The following is a 12,566-nucleotide window of genomic DNA, read 5'->3' on the forward strand; positions in this document are numbered from 1 at the left end:
ATGTGTCTGCTTGGGACCTGGCACAGGTGGGGGAAGGTGGAGTAATGGTTCTCAGGGAAGTGGATTCGGGCTTGAGGGGACAGGTGGGGGCGCCTCGGGTGTGGGAAGGCTCCGGGACTCTGAGGCGCTGGGTGGTCCAGGAGGGCTGGGCGGGGCTGAGGTCCCCAGACTGGAACTCCCCAACTGGAGAGGATGTTCCGGGATCCCCGCCTGGCACAGGGGAGGGGGGAAGGAGGGGAGAGAACCTGCCTCCCACTAGCTTTCGCGTAACCTGAGAGGGGATTTCCTCCGCCCCACCTGCTGGCCTTTGGAGGAAAGTGAAAGTGAAAGGAGGAAGAGGCGTCTTCGGAGCTGAGAAATCCGAGCGCCATGAAGCGCCTGTCCCTGCTCCTCGCTGTGGCTTTGGGTGAGCGACCCCCGTGACTCTTTGCACAGGGAACGGTGGGAGGTGAGCCCCGCCACGTCCGGGGATGGGGGAGGTCGGGTCACCTGAGGTTGGGGCCGTGCCCTCACTCGCGCCCCTCTCCCCAGGCTTGGCGACCGCTGTCTCGGCCAGACTCGCGGTGATTGAGTGCTGGTTCGTGGAGGATGCGGGCGGGGGCAAGTTGGCCAAGAAACCCGCTGCCCTGCTGCTGCGCCAGGGCACGGAGAGCCCACCTCCCCGACCGGACCTCGCCCCAGAGCGCTACCTCAAAGTTCACGGTGAGTCATCCCGGACTCGCTCCCAACTGTTGCCTCCCCCGAAGCCCCCCAGCCCTTTGGGTCTCAGTGACCTCGGGCCTCAGTTTCCCCCAGCTGTAAAGTGAAACGATCCTCCCTCTCAGTCTCTCACGACCGGCTAGTTTGCACCTTTGAAAGTCTACGCCTGCAGCGCCTCTCTCTGCGTTCACAGACCCCGCGGGCGCCCTTCAGGCCGCCTTCAGGCGGTATCCCCGGGACGCCCCCGTGCCACGCTGCGAGATGAGCTTCTACGTCCCGCTCCCAGCCTCGGCCAAATGGCTCAGCGGCTTGACCCCGGGGCAGAGCTGCCCGCGAGCCCTGGATGGGACTTGGCTCATGGTCAGCATGTCTAGCCCGTTCCTCAGCCTCTCCAGCCTCCTTCGACTACAGCCGGAGCCTCAGCCGGAGCCTGCTCTCATCACCATGGCAACAGGTAGCTACAGAGGGGAATGGGAGATCACTGGGTAGATTGTAAGGGTCCAGATCAGCTGTTAACTCGCTCTGCGGACTTCAGCGAGTCACTTCCCCAGTCGGGTCTCCGTTTGTTTATTTGTAAATCAAGGCAGTTCAGTTCCAGTTAAAATGTCTTTACCGCTTCATCTAGTCCCAACCTAATCTAAGATAAAATGCGTTTTGGGGCGGGGTTTTGGAGAGACGCGGGGGTTCCGGACACCTGACCTTAAGAATGGAGAAGGAAAGGGCAACCCACTCCAGTATTCTTGCTTAGAGAATCCCGTGGGCAGAGGAGCCTGGTAGGCTGCCGTCTGTGGGGTCGCACAGAGTCGGATATGACTGAAGCGACTTAGCAGCAGCAGCAGCAGACCTTAAGCAACTCGCTAGGCGAGGGGCTTGGGAGGGTCTCAGAAGCAGGAACTTTGCTCCTTTCCTCCGAGATCTTGCTAGGCGCCACCTTTGCACACTGTTTTAAAAAAAAAACCAACCAACTGCTTTCACGCCCCACCCGTGCCCACATCCCGCGCTGCAGCAATCAGCAAAGGACAGGCTCTTGCTCTCAAGCGCGTTAACCTCCCCTGACAGCCTCCTCTTATGGCTCCTGATGATGCGTTGACTCTGTGTTCATTGAATGGTGGGCTTGAGTGCATGGAAGGGAAGCGGCGGGGGACCTGGTCGTTCCGGCTGCAAGGACCACTTGCCGCTTTGTGTATTCCGGTTCGAGGCCCAGGGGTTGGGCACTTTTCAAGTCTTGGGCGCAGGGAGTGGGCGGATAAAGCAAAAGTGGGGAAGATGCGACCTGGATTTGGGTTTCTTGGAGCTCTTCTCTGGAGGGTGATGGGAACAGAGTCCTTGGCAATTCTTAACATTGTGTGATTTTATGGAAATGATACAGCCTGACCTGCTGGTCAACCACTACTGAGCACTACACCCTGCCTTCCCCAATACCTTCTCCCTGACATTCTCCTCACTGAGAGAATCACCCATGGGACTCAGCACCCACTACATAATCCTCACTTCTGCTTCCACCTCCATTCTTTGTCCCTAGACCTTGCCCAGGGCAGGGACAGAGGCAAACTGCTCCTTGTGGGGACGGTAGTTGTCCCTACTGGGGAGGGATATTTCTAAGGCTGTTGGTTTCATGAGGTAGGATAAGAATGTCCCTTTTTCTCTGAATCTGCTTTTCCAACTGTAAAATGTCGATGGCATTTCCCATCTGCATTCCCGTTGTTGTGACAATCAAGGGAGACACTTTGTTAATTTATTCACTGATTTAATAAATGTTTCTTATCACCAAGAATAAATTAGGGCCCTGTAGTTCTCAGTTCAGTCTGCAAATAAGAATCCTTAGAAATTTTACTCCAGGTGAATTAAATCAGAATCTCTGGGGTGGCCTTGAACACAATTAAGGGTCACAGAGGTGATCAGATGTAGAGTCTACTTTCAGAAACGTTCTCATCAGATTTGTCATGGGTTAATTGTAGAGTAGATATAATGGTCATCTGAGTTAAATTCACCCATTCCAGTCCATTTTAGTTCGCTGATTCCTAGAATGTCGACATTCACTCTTGCCATCTCCTGTTTGACCACTTCCAATTTGCCTTGATTCATGAACCTAACATTCCAGGTTCCTATGCCATATTGCTCTTTATAGCATTGGACCTTGCTTCTATCACCAGTTCCATCCACGACTGGGTATTGTTTTTGCTTTGGCTCCATCCCTTCATTCTTTCTGGAGTTATTTCTCCACTGATCTCCAAGTAGCATATTGGGCACCTACCGACCTGGGGAGTTCCTCTTTCAGTATCCTATCATTTTGCCTTCTCATACTGTTCATGGGGTTCTCAAGGCAAGAATACTGAAGTGGTTTGCCATTCCCTTCTCCAGTGGACCACATTCTGTCAGAACTCTCCACCATCACCCGACAATCTTGGGTGGCCCCACATGGCATGGCTTAGTTTCATTGAGTTAGACAAGACTGTGGTCCTGTGATCAGATTGGCTAGTTTTCTGTGATTATGGTTTTAGTGTGTCTGCCCTCTGATGTCCTCTTGTGACACCTACCATCTTACTTGGGTTTCTTTTACCTTGGACGTGGGGTATCTCTTCACGGCTGCTCCAGCAAAGCGGAGCCGCTGCTCCTTACCTTGGATGAGGGGTATCTTCTCACGGCCGCCCCTCCTGACCTTGAAGGTGGGGTAGCGCCTCTCGGTCCTCCTGCGCCTGCGCAGCAGCTGCGGAGTCAAGTGGGCCTTAGAAAGCATCACTACGAACAAAGCTAGTGGATGTGATGGAATTCCAGTTGAGCTATTTCAAATCCTGAAAGATGATGCTGTGAAAGTGCTGCACGCAATATGCCAGCAAATTTGGAAAACTCAGCAGTGGCCACAGGACTGGAAAAGGTCAGTTTTCATTCCAATCCCTAAGAAAGGCGATCCCAAAGAATGCTCAAACTACCACACAATTGCACTCATCTCACACGCTAGTAAAGTAATGCTCAAAATTCTCCAAGCTAGGCTTCAGCAACATGTGAACCTAGAACTTCCAGATGTTCAAGCTGGTTTTAGAAAAGGCAGAGGAACCAGAGATCAAATTGCCAATATCTGCTGGATCATCGAAAAAGCAAGAGAGTTCCAGAAAAACATCTATTTCTGCTTTATTGACTACACCAAAACCTTCGACTGTGTGGATCACAATAAACTCTGGAAAATTCTGAAAGAGATGGGAATACCAGACCATTTGACCTGCCTCTTGAGAAACCTTGTATGCAGGTCAGGAAGCAACAGTTAGAACTGGACATGGAACAACAGACTGCTTCCAAATAGGAAAAGGAGTACGTCAAGGCTGTATATTGTCACCCTGCTTATTTAACTTATATGCAGAGTATCACATCATGAGAAACGCTGGGCTGGAAGAAGCACAAGCTGGAATCCAGATTGCCGGGAGAAATATCAATAACCTCAGATATGCAGATGACACCACCCTTATGGCAGAGAGTGAAGAGAAACTAAAAAGCCTCTATGAAAGTGAAAGAGGAGAGTGAAAAAGTTGGCTTAAAGCTTAACATTCAGAAAACTAAGATCATGGCATCTGGTCCCATCACCTCATGGGAAATAGATGGGGAGACAGTGGAAACAGTGTCAGACTTTATTTTTTTGGGGGCTCCAAAATCACTGCGGATGGTGACTGCAGCCATGAAATTAAAAGACACTTACTCCTTGGAAGGAAAGTTATGACCAACCTAGATAGCATATTAAAAAGCAGAGACGTTACTTTGCCAACAAAGGTCCGTCTGGTCAAGGCTATGGTTTTTCCAGTGGTTATGTATGGATGTGAGAGTTGGACTGTGAAGAAAGCTGAGCACCGAAAAATTGATGCTTTGGAACTATGGTGTTGGAGAAGACTCTTGAGAGTCCCTTGGACTGCAAGGAGATCCAACCAGTCCATCCTGAAGGAGATCAGTCCTGGGTAGTCAGTGGAAGGACTGATGTTGAAGCTGAAATTCCAATACTTTGGCCACCTCATGGGAAGAGTTGACTCATTGGAAAAGACTCTGATGCTGGGAGGGATTGGGGGCAGGAGGAGAAGGGGCGACAGAGGATGAGGTGGTTGGATGGCATCACTGACTCAATGGACATGAGTTTGAGTAAACTCCAGGAGTTGGTGATGGACAGGGAGGCCTGGCGTGCTGCGATTCATGGGGTTGCAAAGAGTCGGACATGACTGAACGACTGAACTGAACTGAACTGCATTGTAGAGCAGACAGTGACTTGAGCCCTGAAAGCAGTGCAGATAGGGAGCCAAGGGTGTGACCAGGTGAGGATGTTACTGCAGCTCATCCACCACCAGGGTGAGAACCAGTCGCTGTGCTCAAGCTTCTTTTTCAAACATTCTTGCTTGATTAGGGATTTAAGAAAATGAAAGTTTTTTTTTTTTAATGTAAAATTAAAAATAGACTCTTTCCAGGGTCACAGATCAATAATTTTGCTAGTATGGATTTATTTATACTTTATTTCTTACCAAATAAGTTATTCAGTACTCTAAAATGTTTGTTGACAAATACACTTTCTTAATATACTTTGTGTGTATAGTATTTCTCATCATTCTTTCACAATTATTATAGAAAGTTTCAATGATAAAGTACAAGAGGAAAATGAACCCACCATCACCATATACCTACTTATGTAGTTGTTACATTTACCACATTTGTTAATGGGAGTAACATTTCTTATTTCTTTATTATTTTTGGCTGTGCTGGGTCTTCGCTGCTGGGCGTGGGCTTGCTTCAGCGGCAGTGTGAGGGCTTCTTACTGCGGCCGGTTCTCTGGTTGCAGAGCGCAGGCTCCACAGTGCAGACTCAGTAGTAGTTACGGCACATGGGTTTAGTTACTCCAAGGCATGTGGGGTCTTTCTGGACCAGGGATCGAACCTGTGCTCTCTGCTTTGTAAAGGAGATTCTTAACCACTGGATCACCAGGGAAGCCCTACCAAATTGTTATACCTGTCCTCCTCCAATCTTCTGTTCTTTTTTGGAAGTGTTTTTAAGTGTATCCCATCATATTATTTTACTCATAAGTACTTCAGTAAACATCTCTATTACATCAGGACTTTAACATCCCCCCTGCACACAACAGCATTATCATACCTAACAAAACAAATAATAATTCCTTAATATGGTTTAATTTCTGGCCCATACTAAATTTTTCCCAATTGTCTCAGGGATGCTGTTTTACAATTGATTTGTTTGACTCAAGATCAAAAAGATGTCTGTATTTTCTCTTTGGTTGTTGAATCTGCTTGGGCTGCCATCACAAAATATCGTAGACTGGGAGGCTTAAACAACAGGAATTTATTTTCTCACAGCTCTGGAGGCTAGAAGTCCAAGATCAGTGTGCTAACATGGCTGATGTCTGGTGAGAACTCTTCCCTTGTGGTTACAGATGGCTGCCTTCTAGCTGTGTCCTCACAGGGAGGGAAGAGAGAGAACTTTGCTATTTCTTCCTCTTACACGGGCACCAGCTCTATCAGATTAGGGCTTACCTAAGACCTCATTAACTTGTATCACCTCCTTCAACTTCCTGTCTCCAGACACAGTCACTTTGCAGGTTAGGGCTTCAACATATGAATTGGGGGTTGGGGAAGGCAGAGCCACAAACATCCAGTCCATAGCAGTTTTATCTCTTTAAATCTCTTTTATTGTAATTGTTGCATCCCTTTAAATGCTAATGATTTGTCATTTGTTCTGTAGATGTTCCCATATTCTATATTTGACCAATTGTTTCCTCATCCTGTCATTTCCTGTGTTTCTTCTCCCTCCATGTTTTCTATACATTGATAGTTAGATCTAGAGGCTTGATTAGATTTGGGCTTAAATTTTTTCAGTAATACCCTAAAATAGTTGTTATCATTCACTTTTAACAGAAAAGCATAAACCTATATAATACAAACTGTGAAACGATACAAATTTCTTTACCAACAGGTTCTGGCCCCGTTGTGTTTAAAATGTTGTGTTTACATTTATATTTTTACAGAGTCCAGGTTGTGGAATGCAGGTCTAAAATTGCTTCAATAACCGATATTAAACAGCACTGTTAGCTTAAGAGTTGTCTATTAATTCTATAGATTGATTCATACAATTCAAAAGTGTGTTTCTGGATTTAAATAAACTAAATAAATAAATTGCTTACTTTTTTTACTCTCTTGAACAAAAACAATCCTATGAGGTTCAGAGAAGTTTAACTTCGTAGGCCTTAGAAGCTAGGATTAAAAGTTACATAAAAGTAGGGAATTCCCTGGTGGTCTAGTGGTTAGGACTCTCCTATGCTTTCACTGCCAAGGGCTCCAGTTCAATCTCTGGTTATAGAACTAAGATTCTGCAAGCCAAGTGGCACAGCCAAAAACCAAGAATAATCACAAGAGGGAAAAAAAAATTACTTCCACTTGGAAGACCCAGACATTTCTGGCAGTCGAACAAAGTCAAGAAAAGCCCAGTGACAACAGATTTTCTACTGGTCATAGAAAGGGCTCCTCCGTGGCTGGTTCTTAGGGTGCAAGAGAAGTCTGGAAAGGGAGGTTGGGGGCTAGATTAACAAGTTCCTTGAAAGCTGGGGTTTATAAGTGATAGTGAATCATCAGAAGTTTCATGTGTATGTGTATGTATGTGTGTGCCATTTTTCCAAAAGCCTGTCATTTTACTTGATTCCTACAAAAGGTAGGCAAGGATCAGTCATTGGACTAATGGGAAAAACAGAGATTAAGTCATTTTTCCAAGATACCCTGCAAATCCTTCACCATGATGATGACAGTAATGAAAATAGTAACAGCTAAACATTTTCTATACACCAACTCCTGTTCTAAGCACTTTATAGGCATAATCTCATTTATTCCTCTGAACAACCATAAGAACTAGGTACTGATGTTATACCCATGTCACAGATGAAGATATATGAGACAGAGCAGTTAGGTAACTTGTCCAGGGACAAACAACTTGTAAGAAGCAAAGCCAGGGATCGAACCTGGGCCATCTAGCTCCAGCCTCTGCTTTTAGTTGCTAGCTGCTTAGATAACTGGGATTTTTAAACAGGCAAGTGCCCAGGTCAGACTTGTAGCCATGTTATTTGGTTATAGTGTGGGGGATGAAATGAAGGAGAGTGAGATGTGAGAGGAGGCTGCTGTAACTGTCCAAATGTATATCGATGAGCACTTGAGTCGGAAACAAGTGTAACATCTATCTGGGAGACAGAATTAGGGCCTGGTGGGGATGGCACATAGCATGTTATATTTGGCAGTCTGTCTTTATTCGACTGCACAGTTTGAGGGCAGGGGCTGCCTGTCTTGTTCACCACTCTCATCAACTTTGAACATCCTAGGCCCTCAATCAATATTAGTCGAATGAATGAATTAGAAGGAATCTTAGGGGCTGCAAATGCTTGCCTTTAGTGCCTGGGGGCTGGTGGTGATGATTTAAGGCAGGGAAGACCAGTACTGGAGTTGGGCCAGGGGATGTTCTAGAGATGCTGTTGAGTTGGGACATGTTATGTTTGTCTGGCAAATGACTGGCTGTGATCACAGCAAACACTTCTGTAGACGTCCTGTGTTCCAGGCACTATTGTAAGCAGCTTTTATATATAGGTGTCTTTGTTACCCACATCAGTAGCAGATATTAAATGACTTAACTTTCACTACTACAACTCCTTGGGATGGTGCTAGCAGCATCATCATTATCCCTATTTAGGAGAATAGGAAACTGAAGAGTAAACTAACTGGCCCAAGGCCATACAACAGCTGCTGAATTGGGATTATCAGGGCAGTCAGGCTCCAGGCACTTAACCAGCCTATACTTGCCTCAGCAGAGCCCAGAGATCTGTGTTCAGGTTTAGTCTAGAGCCGGAAGCTTCCAGAGTCAGTAAATGCTCTGTATAGCACCACAGGATTGACAGTCATGAGTCATCACTGTCTTCACCAGCAAACTAAGAAAGGCCTGGCTCTTCAAGGGTGGATGTGGAGACTGGTGGGCTGGTTCAGGTAGTGTCACAAGTTCCCTCAGATCCCTCTGTCCCCAGGGCTGGTGCAGTATGGGCTGTGTGTTCCGAGCAGCCTTTAAAGGCTGCGCTTATTCACCTCGAGACCTCTCTGCTCATTCTGAGCCACAGTGGGTCCCACACAGTCCCAGGGCAAAGGGGATTTGCAGGGAGGGCTGGGAGGTGGTGAGTGTCCAAGGAAGTGTCCTTGGAGGGGTGGGTAAATTAAGAGTGAAGTCCTTCCCATAACCCAGTTTCTCTATTTTTTCCTCTTTCTTTCTCTTCCCCTCCTTACCCTTCTCTCTGCACCATCCCCAGCTGTCCTAACTGTCTTCACTCACACCCCCACCCCTCGCATCCAAATGGGACAAGATGCCTTGCTGGACTTGAGCTTTGCCTATGTGCCCCTCACCTCCAAGGCTGCTACTCCCCTGGCCCCAGGTCCGCCTCCCTTTGGGCTGGAGTGGCGACGCCAGCATCTGGGTAAGGGGCACCTGCTGCTAGCTGTGACTCCTGGACTGAATGGGCAGGTGCCAGCTGCCCGAGAGGGGTCAGTGGCATTTGCTGCTTGGGATGATGATGAGCCCTGGGGACCATGGACTGGAAATGGGACCTTCTGGCTGCCTGCAGTTCAGCCCTCCCAGGAGGGTACCTATCTGGCTACTGTCCACCTGCCATACCTACAAGGGCAGATCACCCTGGAGCTTGCTGTACAGAGTGAGTGAGGGGATGGGGGTTCTCATGGGTAACAATGGTCACTAGGATTGTGGGGGCTCCAGGATGGGAGGATAGTGGAGGAAACGGTACTGGGTGAATACGGGGAGATAGACTGGGGTCCCTGGAAGTCAGAGGGGCAATGGGTAAAGGGTTCCTAGGGGTCTAAGGGGCTTTCAGATGGAGATTCCCAAATCTGAAGGAGAAAGGGTCCCTAAGGCTGGGGACATGGCATGGAGATTCCTGCAAAACACCAATGGGGAGATGGTGGATTCCCCACCCTGGGAGGAAAACCCTAAATCCCTCTCAGTACTGGGGAAGCCAGAGGGCACACAGGGACTCCAGGGAGGACTGTGTAGATCAATTCCCCATGCTTCTTTCTTCCTCTCTCCCCAGAAACCCCCACGGTGACCCTGACACCAGCGGCTCTTGTATGGGCTGCTCCTGGGGAGGCACCCCCAGAGCTGCTCTGCCTTGTGTCCCGCTTCTACCCCTCCCAGGGCCTGGAGGTGGAGTGGGAGCTTCGGGGTGGCCCAGAGGGTCGCTTTCAGAAGGCTGAGGGCCAGAGCTGGCTCTCGGCCCTGAGACATCACTCAGATGGCTCTGTGAGCCTCTACGCACATCTGCAGCCGCCCCCAGTCACCAGTGAGCAGCATGGGGCCCGCTATGCCTGCCGGGTCCACCACCCTAGCCTGCCTGTCCTGGGGCGCAGCGCTGAGGTCACCCTGCAGGTGGCTGGTAAGAGCCTGGAGGACGGAGAAATGGGGTGGGGGTGGGGGATGTACCTGGGAATTTCAGACTCACTCTCTTGCCTCTTCTGCCTGCCAGGTTTCTCTGGCCCCTCTCTGGAGGATGGCATCGGCCTCTTCCTGTCTGCCTTTCTCCTCCTTGGGCTCCTGAAGGCACTGAGCTGGGCCGGTGAGTGTGAGCCCCACCCAGACTGGGACCCTTGAGAGGCAAGGCATTATCTGCCTCCTCCCAGAAGTCTGACACTCATCCCTCTGCCCTACTGCTCCCCCATCCCATCTCTTCTCAATCTCTCTCCACAGTTGCCTACCTGACCACACAGAATTCAATGGAAAAGGTAACAACACTCCACTTTCCTTTATTTTTCCCTTCTCATTTTATCCCCTTTCCCCAGCTCTTCACCCAAGAGGGAGGCTGCTGGCCTGGTGGGCATAATCCAGCCTTGGAATTCACACAGACCTGCATTAAATCCTGCCACTTCAAACAGGCTACACCTGTTTCCTTGGGTGTTTCCCCCCTTTTCTAAGGGGGGAAAAATGACTTAGGCAGTGATGTCCTATAGAAATATAACACAAAGCACATATGTAAAGTTAAATACATAATCTAGGGACTGCATTAAAAAGGTAAAAGATATCTAATATATCCAAAATGTTGGCATGGCAACATGTCATCAGTATAAGAAAATATAATGTTTTCTCCATCCTAAGTCTTCAAAAGCAGTGGTTTATTTTAAACCTCAGTTTGGACTAGCCACATTTAAGATGCTCAACAGTGAGCATTTGTGGTGAGTGGTGGGTACCGTACTGGTCAGCAGAGCCTCAGAGGGCTGTTGGAAGGATTTAACGAGATAGGGCATCTCCTTTGAAGGATGCAGGAGCAAAAGCACTTGGTGCAGCATCTGCCAGGCTTAAAATACACAGAAAATGTTGGCCTTTTTCTGCTGCCACCTCTGTGCCCATGACGTTCACTTGTTTCTGGACTGACCATGAGCACTTCACTGTGCTTTCTAAAACCCTGAATTCCTCACCTTTTTATTTCTCTTCCAGAAAACAGAGTGAGGCCAGCTCACCACCATCCTGGGGAAGCCACCATCCTCTCTGGTCTAAGCTACTGAAATAACTCCCCAAAATTGTATGCCCTCTGTCCTTGCTCCCTCCAGTCTCTCTCCACTGAGCCGCTGAAACGCTTTCTGAAAAGACACAAGGCATTCACCTCCTTAGGACTTTAGAGCAGCGGTTCTCAAAATTTTTGGTCTCAGGATCTCTTAAAAATTATTAAGGACTCTATAAAGCTTTCCCTTATGTAGGTTATAAGCCACAGATATTTATTGTACTAGAACTCAAAACTCAGAACAATTTAATACACAGGAAGACACAAGAACACGTTCCATTAGCTGTGGGGACGATGTCAGTGCATGCCATGTAGCTTCAGGAAAATGCCAGTGTACATTTTTTAGTGAACGAGAGTGAAAAGGCAAGTAACATGTAACAAGTAACATGTTATGAAAATAGGCTAAACCTCACGTAGCCCTTGAAATAGTCTCAGGGACCTCTGGGACAGGAACCGGTGCTCTAGAGGCCAAATCCATTCTTTCCTGCCTTGACTCAGTGCATCCCTGCGCTCCAGCCACTGCTTACCTTTTCAAGCCCGCTTAGTGCTCTCCCGCCCTCCTCCCGATGCTCATTACACCTAAAGCTGATCGTTTTCTCCAGTGGCCTCCCACTCCCTCTGGGTCCCAGAGCGTTCAGAGCGTTGTTCCCTCTGCCTGGACTACAGATCAGGTCAGCCTCGCCCCCTCAGACCGCCGCGTGTCCCTCTGGTGCGTTTCACCACGGTTGTATTTAAGTGATTTTGCGAGTCGTCGTTAGAAGCCTGCCTCCCTGCCCAGACTGTTGGCTCCTGGAAGGCTGGGACGGCCCTGTCCTTCCCTGCTGTGTCTCCCGCGCCTGCACAGGGCCCGCTGGAGGGTGCTCAATTTAAGAAGTTAGCCTTTTTTCGTCCGAAAGATTAAAAAACGTGTTGGATCAAATAAACTACTGGAAGAAGGATGCAGCGGCTCGGCTGAGGGGGACCTTCGAGGGCCAGGATGGTCGGCCCGACGGACGCAGGGTGCCGGTCTAATCGTGTGGGAATAAACTCGTTACAGTGTTTTTAAAGGGACGTCTCAGTTCTACTTCAGGGACCCTCTTTCCAGGCGCTGTGACACTTCCACTCACGCATGGTTCCTTCCCACGGCCCTGCCTCTAACCCCTTGGCGGCACCCGATGCTCCTTTGGAAGGGATTGAAGCCGGGCGCCACCCACGGCCGACAGCGTGCCCTCAGGCCGCGGGCACTCGCGGGTTACTAAGGCAGCGGAGAGGCTGGCCTCGGCGCCGGAAACAACCCCCGGCTCCTGCTCTGGGAGCGGAAGTG

The 12,566-nt window shown here is 48.9% G+C and overlaps 1 protein-coding gene across 1 annotated transcript; it reads left to right on the forward strand.

Annotated features, from left to right (window-relative positions):
- Window positions 1–68: 68 nt before the first annotated feature.
- Window positions 69–12,309, forward strand: TAPBP (TAP binding protein). Its single transcript, XM_020881875.2, has 8 exons — window positions 69–406; window positions 532–702; window positions 893–1,153; window positions 9,011–9,409; window positions 9,803–10,144; window positions 10,235–10,324; window positions 10,456–10,490; window positions 11,200–12,309. The coding sequence occupies exons 1-8, from the start codon at window positions 370–372 to the stop codon at window positions 11,209–11,211; spliced, it is 1,347 nt and encodes a 448-aa protein (XP_020737534.1). The 5' UTR covers window positions 69–369; the 3' UTR covers window positions 11,212–12,309.
- The last annotated feature ends 257 nt before the right edge of the window (window positions 12,310–12,566 follow it).

The sequence above is a fragment of the Odocoileus virginianus genome, chromosome 27 (assembly GCF_023699985.2).
Source record: "Odocoileus virginianus isolate 20LAN1187 ecotype Illinois chromosome 27, Ovbor_1.2, whole genome shotgun sequence".
Lineage (NCBI taxonomy): Eukaryota > Metazoa > Chordata > Mammalia > Artiodactyla > Cervidae > Odocoileus > Odocoileus virginianus.